Genomic DNA, 23,655 nt, shown 5'->3' on the forward strand with positions numbered 1-23,655 from the left:
GCACAACCTGTCTCCACAGGAAACAGCCGGATTGAACACAGGAGTGGCAGGTCGCATCAGCAGCTGGAAAACCAAGACTCCAGAACCGAAGACTCCTGAAGCAAAGAGCGTGAAACCTGCTGAGACGAAGACTTCTGAAACCAAGCCGCCAGAAACCAAGACCCCCGAAACGAAGAGCGTGAAACCTGCTGAGACGAAGACTCCTGAAACCAAGCCACCAGAAACAAAGACTCCTGAAACGAAGAGTGTGAAACCTGCTGAGACAAAGACGAATGAGACGAAGACACCAGAAACGAAGAACACGAAAGTGGCAGAGATGAAGAAGACTGAGTCAAAGACCCCTGAGCCGAAGAGCTTGAAACCCACTGAGACGAAGACGACTGAGAAAAAGCCTCTGGATACAAAGACCACTGACAAAAAGACCCCAGAGTTGAAGACCCCAGCACTAGGAAAGCCTGCAGGAGGCAAACCTGTGAGTAGTTTCCAAAAAAAACCAAAAACTATTAGGCCAAACTGTTCAATCTTATGGCCATCACTGTGGTGTACCAGTCTGTGGTGAGTTTTATAAGTTCTCCTTGTGTTCGTGTGGGTTTACTTCAGCATCTCTGGCTTCCTCACACTGCCCAAAAGGCAGTATGGATTGGCTATGCTAAATTGACTGTGTGTGTGTGTGTGTGTGTGTGTGTGTGTGTGTGTGTGTGTGTGAATGTGTGTGCATGGTGCCTTTCGATGAACAAACATACGTTTGTGACAATGAGACTAAATAGGAAAAAAAGACTCCTCGATCAAGAGATACAGTCATGGTTATGTAGAACCATCTGGTGGACATGATGCGTACCTCATCCTCTAAGAAAAGGAAGCAATTATCTCATCATCTCATCTCATTATCTCTAGCCGCTTTATCCTTCTACAGGGTCGCAGGCAAGCTGGAGCCTATCCCAGCTGACTACGGGCGAAAGGCAAGGTACACCCTGGACAAGTCGCCAGGTCATCACAGGGCTGACACATAGACACAGACAACCATTCACACCTACGGTCAATTTAGAGTCACCAGTTAACCTAACCTGCATGTCTTTGGACTGTGGGGGAAACCGGAGCACCCGGAGGAAACCCACGCGGACACGGGGAGAACATACAAACTCCGCACAGAAAGGCCCTCGCCGACCACGGGGATCGAACCCGGACCCTCTTGCTGTGAGGCGACAGCGCTAACCACTACACCACCGTGCCGCCCCGGAAGCAATTATAAAATAATAATTTTAAACATCTTTAATATGGGCATGTACTATTTTCTTCTCTTCATACCTGAAAAGAGTCCAGGCCCAACATGCAGTACGATGAGGACAGATGATAGTGTGTGTGAAAGTCAGTCACAGGTCAGGCATTTGGAGCGTTTCCCAGCTCCATGGTCCTGTGGCAGGGATCCAACATTTCTCCAAGAGTGTCTCCCTCCCTAGCTATAAGGCACACTTGGGTCCTATTTATTTTAAGCCGTCCTTACCAGATTTGGGATCAGAACTGAAGAGACACTTATGCTGCAATTTGTCAAATACGAGAAGCTGAGAAATGAACAGGACTCTTATAGAGTGGAGTAACTGTAGCCTGTAGCACAAAAGCATTGATCACAATGACACACAGTCTGGACACACTGTACGTCCACAGCAGGACAGTCTCGATAGAGATTCAGTCTAAACTGATACATGTGCTCTAAATTCCCTGTATGAAACATGCTACATAATGAAATATAAAACCGATCTCCTCCAGGGAAAAATTCCTTTTCAGTAACCCTGTTATTAATCAGCTTGGCTCAAGACTCTACATTTATCTGAAGTTTCCACGAAATGAATGGCTACTTGGAACTCTCTCAGGACTAGCTTAGGCTAATCTGCTGTGGTTTGAACCAAATAGCTTTTCACAATAAGGACAATATGGCTTATAAACATATGTTGTCCTCTTGACGTGAACCCATGCTCAGTTTTTTACTGTCGGTCTGCATAATGCAGCAGGACCCTCTAATGGTTCATGCGTGTATTACACTGGAACTCTCAGTCCTGAGAAAGTAAAGCTGCTGTCACGTAAAAAAAAAAAAAGACAAAAAAAAAACCATATGACATGTTGGTAACACTTTACCATAAGGTCCCCAGATAACACTGGACAACAAATTTTTACAAAAATGTTGATTCCTGGAAAAAAAATTGAAATATGATAGACCAAAGATGAGATTTACAGTATGGATGTGGTGAAGGAGGACATGAGGACGGTTGATGCTACAGAAAAAGAGATGGAGGGACATTATCTGCTGTGGCAAGCCCTAATGGGAACAGCTGGAAGAAGAAGAATGTCACGCTGAACACAAATTCAGATTTGCTGTATCACATAGGAATTTAAAGTAATACTGAAATACATTTATTTAATTTAATTGCATTAAATGGCATTATATTTAATCGCATAATGCCTCTTGTGTCAGAGTCCAGCAATAGTCAGCCAGCTTTGATGGATTCCAATTACCCTGATATTGCTTTTCCATGGTCGAAATGTCCTGGTGAAACCTTTCACCATGTTCACCATCGTGGGTGGTAAAAGAGAGCAACTGGACTTGCTTGAAGATTCTTGAAGACGTTTCACCTCTCATCCGAAAGGCTTCTTCAGTTCTGTCTGACTGGTAGGGAGCATCAGGTATTTATCCTCTCATGGATGAAAAGCTCAGATGAATCTAAGGTGTCCTTGAATCATCCTGTTGGTGTTTTCATTGACAGCGAGCTAAACTTTGACAGTCACATGAAAGCAATCACTAAAACGGCATTTTATCACCTAAAAAACATTTCCAAACTAAGAGGACTTGTGTCAAAAAATGATCTGGAAAAGCTGATACATGCCTCCATCTCTAGTAGGGTTGATTACTGCAGTGGCTTTTTCACAGGCCTGCCAAAAAAGACCATCAAACGACTTCAGCTGGTTCAAAATGCAGCGGCGAGGGTTCTCACACGAACAAAAAGAACAGAGCACATTACTCCAATTCTAAGGTCCCTTCACTGGCTTCCAGTAAGCTACAGAATTGACTTTAAAGCATTGCTGCTGGTGTACAAATCTCTAAATGGTACAGGGCCCAATTACCTCTCTGATATGTTGCAGCGGCCTAACCCAATCAGATCTACCAGATCGCAACATAAAAATTTACTATTAAAACCTGTTGTGGGGGCGGCACGGTGGTGTAGTGGTTAGCGCTGTCGCCTCACAGCAAGAAGGTTCTGGGTTCGAGCCCTGTGGCCGGCGAGGGCCTTTCTGTGTGGAGTTTGCATGTTCTCCCCGTGTCCGCGTGGGTTTCCTCCGGGTGCTCCGGTTTCCCCCACAGTCCAAAGACATGCAGGTTAGGTTAACTGGCGACTCTAAATTGACCGTAGGTGTGAATGTGAGTGTGAATGGTTGTCTGTGTCTATGTGTCAGCCCTGTGATGACCTGGCGACTTGTCCAGGGTGTAGGGGAGAGTGGGGTAAGATGAGCCACTTTTTACATTTTTCATCATAACTACATGTTAAAGCCATTTTTGCTTCCAGTCTACACACCATACCAAATTTCAAAGTGTACTGTTACTATCTGAGCAAAACATAATTGATAAGCTCTTATGGTTAGAGTGATATTACCTCTTGAAAAAAAAATGTCAAGTGGCTCAACTTACCCCATGCACGGGGTAAGATGAGCCACTGTGTGGGGTAAATTGAGCCAACACAAAACATGTTAGGTTAACAAAGTAAACAACTTTTATTATTAGAAATGCAATCAATGAATCAAGTCAAGTCAATCAAGTGGGGGATAGGGCCGTTGCATAGAGAAGGGGAGATGAAGAGAGAGGTGATAGAACGAGATGGGATAGGGAGGGATAGATAGATGGATAGAGAGAGAGATATGCGTAGATAGATAGAAAGAGGGATGGTTAGAGAGGGAATGAGAGATATACTATATTATAGAAATTACTAAAACAGTAGAGCAGTGCCAAAAAATCTTATTTCTTTCAGTAGGTTAAAACATTGCTAAAACATGCAGCAATCATTCCATCAATCATTCAATCATTTCATCATTATTCAATGTTCCAAGCGTTCAAATGGCAAGGGAACACCATTTGCCTCTCCCTCCGTGCTGTCCCCCCAACAGTAAAGGGGCGGGGCAATTTTTTCACAATATCCTGTCTTGACAGGACAGCCTCATCTTTCTCTTTGAAGACAAAGGTTGGCTTTCTTGCAGAGCCATGGCATGACCGGCTTCTTTTGACAAATCTTGCCTCTATTTCGAAGACATCCAATTTGATTATCTGGCCAATGAAGAAATGCACTTTCTTCTTCCCCGTGTATTTTGCCACAACATAATCCCCCACATCTAACAACTGGTCTTCCTCATCTGATGTCATATATATATATATATATATATATATATATATATATATATATATATATATATATATATAAATGTTGTTGTCATATATGACCAGTAAATGTGAAAACTTAAGTGTCATCCATATTGGGTAAGCTCAGCCACCAATGGGGTAAGTTGAGCCAGTGGCTCAACTTGCCCCACATCTAATGGCTCATCTTACCCCATGGCCACCATTTTGTAGAAAAATGCTAATAAAGGGGATTAGGCTAATCAAAATTATTTTTATTAGCATTCATATCATAGCTTAGAAAGCCACTAACTTAACCCTAATGTGTCTAAATATTATTCTACTTTTGTCTTCTCTAAATCATCTTCACTGTGGACAAACATGGAATTGACTTAGAAAGCACAAAAACACATTTTTATAAATATGTCCCTCACCTAGTTTGACATGTGGTGCTCCTCTCCACAAGTGTAAGTAAATGGTCCCGGCCCCCTTTGAATGTGGTCACATGGTCACATTTGTTTACTGTTTCTTAGAAACAGGGGGTGGCTCATCTTACCCCCTGGCTCATCTTACCCCGCTCTCCCCTACCCCGCCTTTCACCCGTAGTCAGCTGGGATAGGCTCCAGCTTGCCTGCGACCCTGTAGAACAGGATAAAGCGGCTAGAGATAATGAGATGAGATGAGATGAACCTGTTGTTAAAACAAAGTATGGTGAAGCAGCTTTTAGCTACTATGCAGTGCAGCTATGGAACCAACTGCCAGAGGACATTAAAAATGCTCCTGCTGTTGGCAGCTTCAAATCTAGGTTAAAGACCAAGCTGTTTTCAGATGCTTTCTGTTAAATAATTAATATTGTCTTCTTTACATGTTTTATAATCTGTACTTTTACAGTCTCTGCATGTTTCAAATTTTACTTAACTTTTATTCTATTTTATTCTGCTGGGTTTTTTTTTCCTTTTCCCCCTATTTGAACTTCTACTTCATTTTATTATTTTATTTCTACTATTGTTTAATTCTTATTATATTTCTTATGTAATTTTATTCTCTATTGTTTACTGTTTTGCTTTTACTTCTGTAAAGCACATTGAACTGCCACTATGTATGAAATGTGCTATATAAATAAACTTGCCTTGCCTTGCCTTGGTGTGGGTCACTGGGGGCTGGTTGTGAATGGCCTCGAGAGTCATTAGGCCGTTCACAACCAGCCCCCAGTGACCCACACCAACAGGATGACTCAATGACACCTTAGATGAGCTTTTCATCCATGAGAGGATAAATACCTGATGCTCCCTACCAGTCAGACAGAACTGAAGAAGCCTTTCGGATGAGAGGTGAAACGTCTTCAAGAATCTTCAAGCAAGTCCAGTTGCTCTCTTTTACCACCCACAGTTTACTATGACCTGGATGACTGAGAATCTTCAGACACATGTTCACCATCAACTGCACCAAAATCAGCAGGGAAGAAGTCCAAATGTGAATGCAGAAAATGAATTTTCAGTGACGTAGTACTACACAGTAGTGCCATGGTTAGCACTGTCACCTTACAGGAAGGTGGTTCTGGGTTCGAACCTTGTGGCTGACTAGAGCCTTTTTGTGTGGAGTTTCCATCTTCTCCTCGTGCCTATGTAGGTTTCCTCCAGGTACTCTGGTTTCCTTGCACAGTCCAAAACCATGAGGTCAACTGGCTACTCTAAATTGTCCATAGGAGTGAATGTGAGGTGAGAATGCTTGTTCATCTCTGTCTTAACTCTGCAATAGCTTGGGGATCTGCCCAGGGTGTACCCTGCCTCTTACCCAAAGTCAGTTGGGATTGGCTCCAGCTTCCCCCACAACCCTGATGGATAAGTGTTATAAATAATGGATGGATGTTGCACGTCATAGTTTTGTGTGCTTTAAGCATGTTCTCAGTTAGTTCGGTGTACTTTGATGCTCTGTAGTTGCCAAGAAAATTAATCCTTAAATGCTGTCCATGATTTTTTTTTTTTCCTCTGGCCCCACGAGCAGATCTCTGAACTCCTTGTCATTGATGACCTCTAAAATTCATGGACCAACAAAAATGCCTTCTTTTAATTTTGGCATTGTTTATTCTTGGAAACATCTGTCTCAAATAATGCAATCTATCACCTTTTTTTTAATTGCTTTCAAAAACTTTTTCATCAATCCCAGTTTTATATGAAGAGATGGCAGAAGTATCTTTGTTGGGTTGATAAGTGGTTTATGCAGCACACTTTTGTGCTCTAGAATGAAATGCTTATGGAGCAGCCATCAAGTACTTTATATATCTGAGCTGCATTCTTAGTGGCAGTGCCAATACTTGTAGTTCACCAAAGATGTAAACACATGGAACACATGTTCCATGTGTTTTTGACAACAGTTCCATGTTATTGTAGGGTTCTTTCTTCTAACCCTTAAGTCTAATCCTGATACCCTAATACTGAAGGGTGGACGTTGTCATTGCGTAACAGGACAGCTTTCAGGCTTAACTTTTACAAATATATACAACCCCAGTTCCAAAAAAGTTGGGACAAAGTACAAACTGTAAATAAAAACGGAATGCAATAATTTACAAATCTCAAAAACTGATATTGTATTCACAGTAGAGCACAGACAACACATCAAATGTCGAATGTGAGACATTTTGAAATTTCATGCCAAATATTGGCTCATTTGAAATTTCATGACAGCAACACATCTCAAAAAAGTTGGGACAGGGGCAATAAGAGGCTGGAAAAGTTAAAGGTACAAAAAAGGAACAGCTGGAGGACCAAATTGCAACTCATTAGGTCAATTGGCAATAGGTCATTAACATGACTGGGTATAAAAAGAGCATCTTGGAGTGGCAGCGGCTCTCAGAAGTAAAGATGGGAAGAGGATCACCAATCCCCCTAATTCTGCGCTGACAAATAGTGGAGCAATATCAGAAAGGAGTTCGACAGTGTAAAATTGCAAAGAGTTTGAACATATCATCATCTACAGTGCATAATATCATCAAAAGATTCAGAGAATCTGGAAGAATCTCTGTGCGTAAGGGTCAAGGCCGGAAAACCATACTGGGTGCCCGTGATCTTCGGGCCCTTAGACGGCACTGCATCACATACAGGCATGCTTCTGTATTGGAAATCACAAAATGGGCTCAGGAATATTTCCAGAGAACATTATCTGTGAACACAATTCACCGTGCCATCCGCCGTTGCCAGCTAAAACTATATAGTTCAAAGAAGAAGCCGTATCTAAACATGATCCAGAAGCGCAGACGTCTTCTCTGGGCCAAGGCTCATTTAAAATGGACTGTGGCAAAGTGGAAAACTGTTCTGTGGTCAGACGAATCAAAATTTGAAGTTCTTTATGGAAATCAGGGACGCCGTGTCATTCGGACTAAAGAGGAGAAGGACGACCCAAGTTGTTATCAGCGCTCAGTTCAGAAGCCTGCATCTCTGATGGTATGGGGTTGCATTAGTGCGTGTGGCATGGGCAGCTTACACGTCTGGAAAGACACCATCAATGCTGAAAGGTATATCCAGGTTCTAGAGCAACATATGCTCCCATCCAGATGACGTCTCTTTCAGGGAAGACCTTGCATTTTCCAGCATGACAATGCCAAACCACATACTGCATCAATTACAGCATCATGGCTGCGTAGAAGAAGGGTCCGGGTACTGAACTGGCCAGCCTGCAGTCCAGATCTTTCACCCATAGAAAACATTTGGCGCATCATAAAACGGAAGATACGACAAAAAAGACCTAAGACAGTTGAGCAACTAGAATCCTACATTAGACAAGAATGGGTTAACATTCCTATCCCTAAATTTGAGCAACTTGTCTCCTCAGTCCCCAGACGTTTACAGACTGTTGTAAAGAGAAAAGGGGATGTCTCACAGTGGTAAACATGGCCTTGTCCCAACTTTTTTGAGATGTGGTGTTGTCATGAAATGTAAAATCACCTAATTTTTCTCTTTAAATGATACATTTTCTCAGTTTAAACATTTCATATGTCATCTATGTTCTATTCTGAATAAAATATGGAATTTTGAAACTTCCACATCATTGCATTCCGTTTTTATTTACAATTTGTACTTTGTCCCAACTTTTTTGGAATCGGGGTTGTAAAAAAAAGCCATGAACAATCAATCCATCAGTGTTATTGCAGAAACAAAGGTTGTCAATCTGCGTAAAGAAGTTTGTCAAATGTTCTCGACGGTTTTGAAAGGTAGAAAATTTTTCATCTAGTTATAGCAAACCCCATTCTTGCAATCTTGAATCAAGTAGTTCTGCTTTAGTTTTTGACAAATCTAAGTCCCTGACCAGGTTATTTAATTCTGGCTGTATTATCAGAAAAGGATAACCTGGCATAAAGGGTTCAATATCTGGTTCAGGTATTGTGGCATCTTCATCTGCCTCATCTAGGCTCCATATCTCTGGTGACTGTCATCATATGGCACTGCTCTCGTTGTCTCATCCATGCGTGTTGGTGCTCGGAGCGCACAGTACGCGCCATGGACTGCGCCTTGTGCACCGCAAGTTTAGCTCATTAGAACTAATGATGATATGTCGTGGCGGTGTCCGTCCATCCGTCCCAGGAAGGGTACTCGCCTTCTGAAATCAACTCCTCTCACAATTTTTGGAGGAATTTCACGAAACTTGACAGGATTCTTTGTTATATGTCGGTAATACGCATATTGCAATTTCATTCAATTCAGTCGCATTTTACCAGAGTTATAACAGAGTTGCCAGTGAGGGATATTGCGCTCTCGGAGCATTCTTGTTGTTTGTGTTGCGATGTTCATTGTTTTAATGTAGTTTTCCTTTTTTTTTTGAAAATTGTCATTTTGAAAATTGTAATTTTTATTTCTGTTCATGAAAAAAATTTTTCACTGCTAGTTTTAATCTTAATTTTCATTAACTATTATTAACCCTGATTGTGACTCAAAGGCTGGTATTGTATACTCATTATTTCCTGATGCAAAAAGAATAATTGCATGTATTAATTCAGCATTATTAAAGCTTTATATATTCTACACATATGCGTCTTTGTGGATGTGACAGTAAAGTGTTACTGATGTGCTTAAAACCAGATGATGATAGAATACATTCTTATGTGTTCTCTGTAGGAACCAAAGCCGAGTGATGTGTCTAAAACACGCGGCCTGTGGGAAACCAAGGGCTCCACCCCCTCCAAGGTAAGCACAGCTGTGCACATGTGTACATTGTACTGCATGCCGCACAGTCATATACAAAAATGGGGGTCCCATTTTTGGTTTCTGTCTGCTTTTATTTTTAATACTGATTCCATTTGATGCACTTAGCAAAATCACTGACACAAAGCCTGAAGGAAAGGTTAATACCGTACGGTAAGTATTTACTGTAGGAGTATGGAAAACAACACTGCATCATTTCACTTTATCAGTTTTAGTGTTCAGTGGAACACAGAATAGTGTCAGCATTACTAGCTAGAGTTACAGCATTATATTTACATATTTATAGCTTTCTAGTGTTTAAATCTCATCTCATTATCTCTAGCCGCTTTATCCTGTTCTACAGGGTCGCAGGCAAGCTGGAGCCTATCCCAGCTGACTACGGGCGAAAGGCGGGGTACACCCTGGACAAGTCGCCAGGTCATCACAGGGCTGACACATAGACACAGACAACCATTCACACTCACATTCACACCTACGGTCAATTTAGAGTCACCAGTTAACCTAACCTGCATGTCTTTGGACTGTGGGGGAAACCGGAGCACCCGGAGGAAACCCACGCGGACACGGGGAGAACATGCAAACTCCGCACAGAAAGGCCCTCGCCGGCCACGGGGCTCGAACCCGGACCTTCTTGCTGTGAGGCGACAGCGCTAACCACGACACCACCGTGCTGCCCTATATAGTCTCGTATCTTAGTTAATAGTAAGTAATGATACGATCACCATATTGTGGCTTTGTGCAGTGCTGTGACTTCCTGCTTCTTCTTTCATCATAAAAACCCAACACGTATATGTTTTACGGTTTTATTTGGCTCTTCCAGGTCGCCAAAGATTTATAAATCATCATAAAACCATCTTTATAGATATCATTTATTGATGGCTGCAAATTACAGGTCAATTACAGTCATCAGGCTACAGAATGTATACAGAGACATGAACACACATACTTTAATTGACACAAGCATGTCTGCTCAGTGTGTACCGTGTACTTTGAGGAGCGCTGTCATGATGCTTGCTGTTGTGAAAATATTGTGCATTAATATATTGTAATGTAGAGAAGTGTTGCGTCAATGCTGTGATGATGAGCATCTCATTACACTCTCACCCTTTGTATATTATGACACTTTTTTGTATTGTATTAATTCAAGGTGTCTGGACTTAAGACATCACCGTTTATGAATGGTAAGTAAATATGAAATTTTTGTGGTGTGTGTGTAATATGTAATATAATATATATTACACATACAGTGCCTTGCAAAAATATTCATCCCCCTTGGTGTTTGTCCTGTTTTGTCGCATAACAAGCTGGAATTAAAATGGATTTTTGGGGGGTCAGCACCATTTGAGTTACACAACATGCCTACCACTTTAAAGGTGCACATTGTTGTTGCTGTTTTTTTTTTTTTTAATTGTGACACAAACAATAATTAAGATGAAAAAAACAGAAATCTGGAGTGTACATAAGTATCTTCCCCCCAAGTCAATACTTTATTGAGCCACCTTTTGCTACAATTACAGCTGCAAGTCTCTTGGGCTATGTCTCTATTAGTTTAGCACATCTACCGGTAGCCACTGGGATTTTTGCCCATTCCTCAAGGCAAAACTGCTCCAACTCCAAGTTAGATGGGTTGCGTTGGTGTACAGCAATCTTCAAGTTATGCCACAGATTCTTAATTGGATTGAGGTCTGGGCTTTTATGAGGCTATTCCAAGACATTTAAATGTTTCCCTTTAAACCACTCCAGTGTAGCTTTAGCAGTATGTTTAGGGTCATTGTCCTGCTGGAGCGTGAACCTTCATCCCAGTCTCAAACCTCTGGCTGACTCAAACAGGTTTTCCTCCAGAATTGCCCTGTATTTAGTGCCGTCCATCTTTCCTTCAGTCCTGACCAGCTTTCCTGTCCCTGCAGATGAAAAACATCCCCACAGCATGGTGCTGCCACCACCATGCTTCATTGTAGGAATGGTGTTCTCAGGGTGTTGGGTTTGCGTCACACATGGCGTTTCCCATGATGGGCAAAAAGTTACATTTTTGTCTCATTTGACCAGACAGTCTTCTTCCATGTGTTTGGGGAGTCTGCCACATGCTGTTGGGCAAACTCCAAACATGATTTTTTTTTTTATAAGCAATGACACTTTTTTGGCCACTCTTCCATAAAGTCCCACTCTGTGGAGTGTACGGCTTAAAGTGGTCCTATGGACAGATACTCCCATCTCCACTGTGGATCTTTGCAGCTCCCTCAGCATTATCGTTGGGTGTCTTTGTTGCATCTCTGATTAATGCCCTCCTTGCCCGGTCTGAGAGTTTTGGTGGGCGGCCTTCTCTTGTCAGGTTTGTAGTGGTGCCATATTCTTTCCATTTTGCTATAATGGATTTAATGGCACTCCCTGGGATATTCAAAGTTTGGGATATTTTTTGCAACCCAACCCTGATCTATACTTCTCCATAACTTTGTCTCTGACCTGTTTGGAGGCTCCTTGGTTTTCATGTTGCAACTTAGTAGTGTAGCAGAGTCAGGGTCCTTCCAGAACGGGTTGATTTATACAAACATCATGTGACAGATCATGTGACACTTTGATCGCACACAGGTGAATCTTAATCAACTAATTATGTGACTTATGAAGTGAATTGGTTGGACCAGCTCTTATTTAGGGGGTTTCATACGAAAGGGGGTGAATACTTATGCACACTCCAGATTTCTGTTTTTTCATCTTAATTGTTTGTGTTACAATAAAAAAAACAATGTGCACCTTAAAGTGGTAGGCATGTTGTGTAAATCAAATGGTGCTAACCCCCCAAAAATCCATTTTAATTCCACCTTGTAATGTGACGAAACAGGACAAACACCAAGGGGGATGAATATTTTTGCAAGGCAGTGTGTGTGTGTGTGTGTGTGTGTGTGTGTGTGTGTGTGTGTGTGTGTGTGTGTGCCACACTCTCTCTCACACACACACAACTGGTGTGTCAAAAATTATTCATATATAATAATTTAATACTTATTGAGCGCAAAATTCATGCAAATATGATCTAATGCACTGTACATGTTCACGCTATACGCATTTTATATCGTAATTAAAAGTATAGTAGTATATATTATTAATATATAATAAGTGTGTATATATATATATATATATATATATATATATACTGTATATATTAACATCAGTGACATTTAGCAGACGCTTTTCTCCAGAGCAACATACAACACATCCCGAGCAGACTGGGAATTAGGTGCCTTGTCCAAGGACACTTCAGGCATTCCTGTTGGTCCAGGGAATTGAACCGGTGACCTTTTGGTCCCTAAGCTGCTTCTCTGTCCATTAGACCATGGCTTAAATATAAATTCACAAATAAAATTTAAAATGTAATATATAGACTATCCTAAAATTATTATTTAAAGGAAATAATGAACAATAATGTTTTAAATCATAAGCTAACCTAAATAAATATCTTTATGACTTTAATAAATTTAATAATATTATGTGTGAGTAGGCTAGCAAGGTGATTTGGGCAGGGTGGGTTAACAGAAATGAGGTCCAGAGGCACTTAAAAATATGCAAATCAGAAACACTAAACACTCTCAACTCCACCTTCATCTTGTGGTGTCACACGGTCTGCATTTCCATAGTGAAATATTATTCTTGGGTTTCACGTGACGTCACAACCACTTCATTAGTTATTCAAAACTTCAGCTGGTGGTCTACCAAAGCTCAGTTTGACAAAGCGTTTGTATGGAGGAGGTGCATTGCTCACATGAAAAATGCCTTACGCTTGCGTTGTTTTAGGTCGTTCGAATCGATCAAACCATGAAACTGATAAAAGTTTCTTCAGAGTTCCCTGTGAACTAATAAAAAAGGGTGAACGAACACAGGATTTCACAAAAAGACGTCGAGAAAGGTGGCTTTTGAACCTCTCACTGCAATCGAAGGGAGCCGAGCCGAAGCATGCTCGAGTTTGCAGTGATCACTTGGTGAAAGGTTTGTATCTCCCTCTCAGCTATGTCCTTAGTGTTTTCCAAGTACTTTTCTTGCTACGTGTCATTATTTTACAGTACTTTTTGTAGTCACGAAGCATTAAAGTCCCCAGCTGTTTCTTTATTTCCTCCTCATAAAGTCCATATGCATGCAGGTCGCGACAAAATTCTTACCCAGCCATACAGTTACAACGCGCCGTGATCCAGTGCTTAATTTGTGAAGTGGGAGGTCCCGGAACACAGGAGGTGGGTGGGTCCGGCGACTCAAAAAAAATAAAGGCGGGGGGCGGTTTACTATAACTTTACGCACACACACCTATTGCATGACGTATTGCAACAGCACCAGTTATCAAATCCTGGACAACAATGGACAACGCTCAGAATGTTCTCCAAACAGGCACTCAAGTTCACTCTCACTCTCCACACATATGTTAAGGCAGGGGTCAGGAACCTTTTGGCTGAGAGAGCCATGAAAGCCACATATTTTCAAATACATTTTCGTGAGAGCCATATATAATAAGTGACGCTGAATAACTAAAATGCATTTTTACGTATGACCAACAATTTGAGTGTAATATATTCTTTTTCATAATGAAGAGGGTGACCCACTCTTTTGCTAGCCGCATACCTGCCGTTTTATCCAGGCCCAGTGAGCCCACTTTTTTACATGTAGCACAGCCCAATCCAGTTTTGCCCATCGTCAGCCACGGATAGACCTTCTTCTTTTCTTTAAACTGGGCATCGGTCCAGATCAGTGGCGGCTGGTAGTCTTTCAAACAGGGGAGGCTGGTCGGTTACGATATTTCCAGATTTTAAAAGAAAAAAGAAAAAACACATCAATTTTGCCCATACTCTTGCCTCTGATCTGGCTGATTGTTGGCAGGGTCACAAACTGTGAAATAACAGGTTCTTTTGGCCCATTAGCCTACTGGCCAATATACATGATGGTGGTGTTGGGGGGGGGGTATATTTTAACATTTTTATATTTTAAAATTGTGGCATGTTGTTTAAAAATTGATCATTATTGAAAGCAGCTCTTTGTCAGGAACCTCAGCAGTAGAGCTGGGTGCCACACATTTCATTCAATGACACTTTCCCTATATTTTACTTATTTTGACTGAGAAATGTTTTATTGACAATTTTGATAACCCTTCACTTTTAATCCAGGTCTGTAGTGTGAAATGTTCTCGGCTGTGTTTTTGTTTAAAAATGTTTTCCAAATTGTAGCTGTGTTTAATTCATATCCAGAGAAATATATATTCCAATATAATATACTCAGCATAAACATTTTAAATAGATTCTATATTTTTGGTCCATGACATATTACTAAAGTAGCCTATTTACTGTTGTTGATGTGGGTCACTTGCTGTTAGCCAATTCACTTTCTCGTACCAGGAGAGCTGAAAGGAATGAGTATTATTCCCTACCTTTTTCACCAAGTCAGTTTGAGGCGTTGGTCTACCCTGCTCTTGAATTTTAATTTTTTCCTCGAAAGGAAGACTGGCAAATGGCTTCGTCAAAATTAAATCAGCAATGCTTGGCATCTGTGCGCAGCTTTCTTGCTAGCTGACTAGCCCCCTCAAGTTCAAGTTCAGTCACTCAAATAAACGAAATTTCTGGAACTAAGATAGCAAACTTGACAACACTATATTTACACTTTATTAATAATGAAAATATATACAAACTAAAAAAGCTGGTAGAAACCGTATGTAATGAATGAAATCGAAATGTAAGCTGATCTCTTACAACACACCACAGCACTTGCGAATCCACATGGGACTGAACTGAGATTCACCGCTGCCTGTCTATATTTGAAACGAGCTGTCAATCAAAGAAAATATCCGGCCGCTTTCACCAATCACCAGTCTCCTCGCGGAAACTGCCATGTCCCTCCCACTGTGAGGCTGGGAGTCCGGTGGGCGGGCGTTTTCGCAGTATTTGTCCAATAATCGTCTTGCATTTTGATATTGAAAAGCACATCGCTCCCAAATGCCATTGAAGTCCACTGAGGCTGGGCTGCATCGCGCTGTCATGGGGGGGGAACTCACGCGCACATTAAAGTTATCAGGGAATGATTTCGCACTGTAGTTGGGTTGAGCACATATATTTCTATGATTCTGGATCTCAAATAGCAATGTTATAAGGTCAGCTATAACATAAGCCTAGCGCAATTCATCCTACACGATGTTCGTCATTTTTAGAGGAGGCTGAGCCTCCCTTGTTGTCTTAGAGCAATCGCCCGTGGTCCAGATAGCCCCACTTGCCTCACCGCCATCACCAGTCTCATCTTCCCGATCCTCATCCTCATTCCCTCTGACGGTTGCAGTTGGTGTGCTAACACTTCTAGCTTCACCGCCATCATCATTCTTCTCGTCTTCTTTTTGACTGTTCCCGCAGACTGGTACACTCGCAGCAGGTGCTGGTGCAGTGTCACTGTGTCCAACGTCGTCCATTTTAGGTTGTTTAGGATCCGGCTGTCCTGGGACTTTGAAAAATTTTAGTAAGCTTTCTTGTTTTTTTGCCATTTTTTCCACAGCGCAAGCTAATAGCTACAAAAACCCCAGTGTTCTATTGAGCGGAAGTATACACCCCATGTCCCCCCCCCTCCCTCTTCCCCTTTCGCATAGATTTTGTGGATGTCATAGGAGAGAAATCAACAACAGATATCAAAATCAAAACCGAACACTAAACAAATTTTTATTTACTTATTTATTTAATTTATTGTTTGATTTTTCTTTCCCTTTGTGATGGTCACAGAGGGCGGCACGGTGGTGTAGTGGTTAGCACTGTCGCCTCACAGCAAGAAGGTCCGGGTTCGAGCCCCGTGGCCGGCGAGGGCCTTTCTGTGTGGAGTTTGCATGTTCTCCCCGTGTCCGCGTGGGTTTCCTCCGGGTGCTCCGGTTTCCCCCACAGTCCAAAGACATGCAGGTTAGGTTAACTGGTGACTCTAAATTGACCGTAGGTGTGAATGTGAGTGTGAATGGTTGTCTGTGTCTATGTGTCAGCCCTGTGATGACCTGGCGACTTGTCCAGGGTGTACCCCGCCTTTTGCCCGTGGTCAGCTGGGATAGGCTCCAGCTTGCCTGCGACCCTGTAGAACAGGATAAAGCGGCTAGAGATAATGAGATGAGATGAGATGGTCACGGAGGTGATCTGATCCATTTAAATAGCTGTCGGAACACCGAATGAAATGAAAATAGCTGCCGGATCCGACGACGGAGGTTACAGATCTTGTTCCGTCGTGTTCCGGCTCAAATTAATCCCTGCTGTGATCACTTCTTCTTCTCTGTATTGTTTAACTAAGATCCAGGTCTTTAAAGGGGTTTCTGATGATCTTTGTGAATGATCAGAGAGATTAGAGCCAACACAAGTGAGAATCAAGCCAACTGTTTGTTTACACTTCAACTTGCAGCGCTTCATTGTAAAGACGCGAACGGAAAGCTTAAAAAAAATACTTACACGGGCAAAAACAATACAGGATTCATTCAGCAGCGCATTGATAGCGAGGTCCTTTATCCAGCCACATACAAAAAAGTTGTAAGCCTCCATACTCTTCCACGCTTTCATCTGTTTTGCGGTGTAGAAGGACGTCTGCAACACCAGATAGTTCGAGATGTCGGGGAACTCGACTGAAGGGTAGTTTTCGAGATCGTATGACAAATCCTTCTTTCCCAGACTGTACGGGTCGATTCCATTGCACACAGCAATCTTCTGGATATATCTAAAGCGAGCAGTGGCTTCTAGATTACGAGCATACTCTGATAAGTTATCGCTAGTTATTTGCACTACGGCAGCCGTTTTGATTTGCTCGACCACCAGCAGTTTTACCAGAAGTGAAATCGCTAAGAAAAGTCACGTGACTGAAACCCAAGAATTGGTTCTTAGCTGATAGCTATTACATGCTAATACTCATCTCTCGTGTGTTCAGTACTAACTAGTATCGCCTTTAATTCTTAAAATCGAATGGAGAAAAACTGATTCAGGGACAGTTATCATACTATAGCAATTCTTTTTCATAGAAATGCATTATAATAAAGTTTACAGTGATGATAAAAACCCATTTGGACCATCAGATCCACCAGACCAAGATAGCTGTCGCTCCTGTCTATGTAAATCTTGCTGTCCTGCTCTGAATGCCACACGGCTCTATATTTACAGACATGACCTTGCATTCTGGTCTGTATGGAACATAGCAGGCCAGTGGCAGTTCGAGCCCGTCTCTGCTACAGCCAGTGACATGTCACATTCCCTACTGCAGCTGTCCTAATGCTGCATTACAGCCATGTGTGTTAGCACTGTGATTGGATGATATTCATTATGCTGCTCGCACACTATAAATACACCCTCAACTCACATACTACCTCTTTATGCTCAGGTTGTTGTTGATGAAATTTTGAGAACATATTGTAGGCGAGATATTTCTAAAGAGTGATGAGCTAAACTGGTGCTCTGTCCATAATACTACTGTTGACCTGTGTGACCTCTGACCTCATGCTTAACAAAAACAAATCATCTGTGCATCATGAACTGGTGTCAAGGTGGCTGGGTTACTTGATGTGAGTGTAATTGCATGCACGATTAATAAAGTGTGTAACGTTTTCTTCTTTATTTGTTCCGCAGGTACAAGGAAATAAACACCAAAGCCAACAACGAGATTTTGAAACGAAACAAGATCACTGCATACTGCGTAGTTTTATACTTTAATGTCCTCCAGTTGTGTATAAAATGAAATCATAATACTTGGAATAATTACAAAGAGTAATGTCATAAGAATAGAAGAACAAGAACAGCATAAGCACATGTACGCCTGTATCTGAGATCCTGTTTACACCTGGTCGTTTAATGCGTCTTGTATCTAGATTTTATTCTGTTAGGAGACGAACCGCATGCATTTACACATTGCAGTGCCAGAAATCTGAGAAAGCTGCATTGTGAGTAATGTAGAAATCAACATATAATATCTGCCCACCAGGTTCTTGTATTGTTCCTCACTTCCAGAACGTTTGTTTATAAAACAGTTTCCATGATTTGAAAAAGGTTCCTAAATGGTTAATGAAATGAGCGTGTTTTTTAGCATCTCAAAGGGGTTCTGCTAAGAGTCTTTTTTAAAAGTGAAACCCTTCTTATAGAACATTTAAGGAATTATACATGAACACTAACTACACTTACTGAGCACGTTATTAAGAACACTACACTAATACTGGGTAGGGCCTCCTTTTGCTCTCAAAACAGCATCCATTCTTCATGACATAGATCCACAAGATGTTGGAAGCGTTCCTGTAAATTATTAACAGGCCCAAAATGTGCCAGGAAAGCATTCCCCACACCACTACACCACCCCCACCAGCTTGGACTTGTTGACACGAGGCAGGTTGGGTCCATCCCTGTGTCCGAAATCACTCACTCGTTCACTGCTCCCTACTCCCTATATAGGGAATTACTATATAGAGGACTATATAGTGAGCTCATTGGTAAAATGAAAAAACGCTTTCGGGCACTAGTCCGTCGCGCAATTAAAACGTGCCAAATCAGTCGGCTGGTGGGTTTTCAAAATAATAAATACATGCACGTATTTTTTTGATAAATCCATATTGTACTGGGCACATTTCCCACATTAATCAATACAAAGTACCTGCATCTTTCAGTTGTTTTTTTTTAAATCAAAGCTGAATACTTTTCTTCTTTGCCGCTGCCTTTTATTAAATCAAATTTGAGACTTTTAATTTGATTTCTGTCAGCGCAACCACAATGCATGATGAGATTTATTGCTGGGTTAGTGACCATCAGTTGTACACTACTTTTCGTGATGCATTGTGGGATACTTTGAGTGCACTTGATAGGGTGTAAATCTTCACTAAGGTTTCAGACAACACTACAAAATGGCGTCCCCACTATTATAAGACCCCTTTCACATGACGTCACCGCGCCGCGAGATTTTGTTAGGCGCCATATTGGAAGACCAAGTACATGCACTCACAATATAAAACAAAGTATGAGAGAGAGTAAAGTGACACGATGGATGATAATTCTGGTTATGTGAGTACATTACCAGCTGCAGAAAGGGCACGGTATGTGGAGAAACTGGCTGTGATTGATGGGTTTGACCCATATGATAAGACTCGCGGCAAGGGAGAATGGAAACATAAGGAGGACCGGACACCAATTCTGCCATCTGTTTGCTACCCAGACATTGTAAACTATTTGTTGTTTACACCCAGTGCCTACACTCAGTGTTTGAACTATGCCGATATTTTCGGGGGGTCCCTATTTTTCCCTTGGGGCGCTTGCGCTTGTCTCGGAGCGCGGATCTCCAAACACATGAGAAGCCTATCTTACGCACATATCACGCGGACTCCACACCTCCACACACGCATCGCATCTGAAGTCGTAACTCATCAGGGGAAATCGTGTCCGCATTGGCATGTTCAAAAAACAACCTCGAGGGGGCGTCGTGGCTCAGGTGGTTAAGGCGCCATACCATGAATGCGGGCGACCCGGGTTCGATTCCGGCTCGAGGTCATTTCCCGATCCCTTCCTGTCTCTCTCTCTCTCCCGCTCATTTCCTGTCTCTACACTGTCCTATCCAATAAAGGTGCAAAAAGCCCAAAAAAATATCTTAAAAAAAAAAAAAAAACAACCTCGCGTCAACAATGATACCACACGCAAGAAAAAAAAAAAACAGTCAGGCTACTCAACAACCAACCTGGCAGCAGCGAGCAAGCCCCAAACCATCCTAAATTATTATTATTAAATTGTAGAAGTCTGGGAGGCTTGCTCTTCATACAGTTATCAACTTGGGGCCAATTTGGCATGTTTTAAATCTGAATTTCTTGCGTTTGCTTACCTCAAAGTGTCCGCAGATCATGCACAGACTTATCCATTATATCCACAGTTTTTTGCCAAGTCTCACACAGGTTTCTTTCAAGTCTACTGTTGGGCCAATAAATCATAAATAAAACAGCTCAGATTTGTTTAAGTCGTTTGCCACTCCACTTTATTCTTGTGGGTTCACATACCGCTGCCGTTATTTCCCCCTAATCACGAGTTTGTTGGTCTTCCAAAATGGCACAGGGTCTGTTTACTTCCGGTTTCAGGTGACGTCAGTGAAAGGGGTCTATATAGTGCCCTATATAGTGAGTAGGGAGCAGTTTCGGACACAGAGCATGGATTCATCCTGTTGGCACCAAATTCTGACCCTGCCATCTGTGTGCCTGAACAAAAATCGAGATTTATCAGCCCAGGCTATGTTTTTCCAGTCTTGAGCTGTCTAGCTTTGATGAACCTATACCCACTGCAGCTTCAGCTGTCTGTTCTTGGCTGACAGAAGTGGAACTTGAATTGGTTTTCTGCTGTTGTAGCTCAAGGATCGACGTGTTTTGTGTTCTGAGAATGAGCTTTTCTGCTCACCACATTTGTACAGAGTGGTTATCTGGGTTACTGGAGCCTTTCTGTCAACTCAGACCAGTCTAGCCTTCCTCCCTTGACCTATCTGATCAGTAAGGTGTTTCTGTCAGCAGAACTGTCACTCGCTGGATGATTTTTCTTTATTGGACAATTCTGAGTAAACTCTAGAGACTGTTTGTGTGTGTGAAAATCCCAGTAGTTCTAGAAATACTCACGCCAGCCTGTCTGGCACCAACAGTCATGCCAAGATCACATTTTTCCCCATTCGGATGTTGAAGGTGAACATTACCCAAAGCTGCTGGTCCTTATCTGCAATGACATTGAACTGCTGCCACATGATCGGCAGATTAAATAATTGCATGAATGTGTAGGTGTCCAAGCATTCCTAATAAACTGCTCAGTGAGTGTAGATAACTAAGTATTGGGAGGGGTTTGGGGTTTTTTGTGGCTTGTAGAGTCACATGGATATGTGTGGCGATCTGAGAAAACCCATCAATTACAACGATTTCAACTTTTTATTTATTAAAGAACAACAAATTGTGTATTTTATCCATTTAGCGTTATACCATATTTAATGTTGTGGGATGTCGGAAAACAACTTGGTTCCTGCTACCACTTACATTTATCAGCTGTAAACAGTCGTTCCCTCATCATCCCTCACCTCTCTCTCCTGATGTTAATAAGACTTGTTACTAATAAACCACAAAGAGTTCCTAAAGAATTTCACGTCGTACAAAACATAAACAGATTTACGCCTGACTTACAAAGTGCTGACAGTGAAGACTCCTCCCATAAATAGTAAATAAACAAACATCTGTTCAAAAATGAATTCTGATGAGTAGCTAAAACAGTAGACAAAAAAGTCAGGTTTTGGCTAAAATGAGGGTTTTTTTTAATGCCTGTAATATAATTTGACACCTCTGTTTTAAGAAACAATCATTACATTTCAGTAAAATGACTCCGGCAGAATGGTGGTGCAGTGGTTAGCACTGTTGCCTCACAGCAGGAAGGTTCTGGGTTTGAACCTCACAGCTGATAGGGGCCTTTCTGTGTGGAGTTTGTATGTTCTCATCGTGCCTGTGTGGGTTTCCTTCAGGTTCTGCAGTTTTCTCACACAGTCCAAAGACATGCAGATTAGGTAAACTTGCTCCTGTAAATTGCTCATAGGTATTAGCCCTGTGATGGATTGGTGACCTGACCAGTGTACCCCACTTCTCACCCAGAGTCAGCTGAGCTTGGCTCCAGTTCCCCATGTGATGCTGAGGGGATAAGCGGTATAGATAATGGATGGATGGATAAAATGGCATGGAAATCTTTTTATATTTTATTTTAACCTTGTCTAGGCTAACGTCTTGAAAAGATCTTGTGTAAGGAGTCAGTTTAACAAACGTGGTGGTAAAAAGAGTCAGTCTGCCTAAAGATGTCTATATCATCTCTATCTACCTTTGATTTCCTCATATAGTGAATGTCATGCTTTAATCAAGTCATTGAATAATTAATAAGTGGTTAGCACTGGGGGCGGCACGGTGGTGTAGTGGTTAGCGCTGTCGCCTCACAGCAAGAAGGTCCGGGTTCGAGCCCCGTGGCCGGCGAGGGCCTTTCTGTGCGGAGTTTGCATGTTCTCCCCGTGTCCGCGTGGGTTTCCTCTGGGTGCTCCGGTTTCCCCCACAGTCCAAAGACATGCAGGTTAGGTTAACTGGTGACTCTAAATTGAGCGTAGGTGTGAATGTGAGTGTGAATGGTTGTCTGTGTCTATGTGTCAGCCCTGTGATGACCTGGCGACTTGTCCAGGGTGTACCCCGCCTTTCGCCCGTAGTCAGCTGGGATAGGCTCCAGCTTGCCTGCGACCCTGTAGAACAGGATAAAGCGGCTAGAGATAATGAGATGAGATGAGATGAGATGAGATGGTTAGCACTGTCACCTCACAGCAAGAAGGTCCTGGGTTCGAGCCCAGGGGCCTTACATGTGGAGTTTGCATGTTCTCCCCGTGTCTGCTTGGGTTTCCTCCGGGTGCTCCGGTTTCCCCCACAGTCCAAAGAGTTAAGCTAGGCTAATTGGCTACTCTAAATTGCCCATAAGTGTGGATGTGTGTGTGTGAATGGTTGTTTCCCAAGCCCAGAAATGGGAGTGTTGTGTCAGGAAGGGCATCTGGTGTAAAACTGCTCCAATTAATATGACGTGGATCAGTAGGGTGCACATGGACCCCGACCTGGCAATAGTGCTAGACAAGGAGAAAGAAAATGATTGAATAATTGGTAGTCAAATTAAAATGGACATAAGTTGAATTAATTCAGTTTGTAATCAAATACCAGCTGACAAAAAGTCTGTGAAGCTCCTGCGACTTTTTCACTTTTCATATTTTTTTTTAAGAGAAACCAGATGTGAATAAGAAATGCTTAAATATTTGCAGTTAAAATACATGCAAAATGGAAATGTATTTCAGTTCAGGAAAGTTGTAGTTTTTAGAACTTGTAGTTTTGTCATAGCAATGTCCGTCCGTCCCGGGAAGAGGGCTCACCTTCTGAAATCAACTCCTCAATCGGTTTTGGAGGAATTTCACGAAACTTGACAGAATTCTTTGTTATATGTCGTTAATACGCATATTGCAGTTTTGTTCATTTCAGTCGCATTTTACCAGAGTTATGGCCCTTGATTACCAAACTTGTACTTTGACAATTTTTCATGAGGGTGTGCTTCTCTCCTGAAATAA

At 42.0% G+C, this 23,655-nt stretch overlaps 1 protein-coding gene across 3 annotated transcripts in view; it reads left to right on the forward strand.

Annotated features, from left to right (window-relative positions):
• cald1b (caldesmon 1b) overlaps positions 1 to 21,922 on the forward strand; it is an 88,948-nt gene extending 67,026 nt beyond the window's left edge. For all 3 annotated transcript variants that reach the window (XM_060928152.1, XM_060928153.1, XM_060928154.1), the window contains 4 exons: positions 20 to 472; positions 9,484 to 9,552; positions 10,718 to 10,751; positions 18,162 to 21,922. In XM_060928152.1, the coding sequence (XP_060784135.1) occupies positions 20 to 472; positions 9,484 to 9,552; positions 10,718 to 10,751; positions 18,162 to 18,175 (570 nt within the window). In that variant the 3' untranslated portion in view covers positions 18,176 to 21,922. The remainder of the gene's footprint in view (positions 1 to 19; positions 473 to 9,483; positions 9,553 to 10,717; positions 10,752 to 18,161) is intronic.
• The last annotated feature ends 1,733 nt before the right edge of the window (positions 21,923 to 23,655 follow it).

This window comes from Neoarius graeffei, chromosome 8 (assembly GCF_027579695.1).
Source record: "Neoarius graeffei isolate fNeoGra1 chromosome 8, fNeoGra1.pri, whole genome shotgun sequence".
NCBI lineage: Eukaryota > Metazoa > Chordata > Actinopteri > Siluriformes > Ariidae > Neoarius > Neoarius graeffei.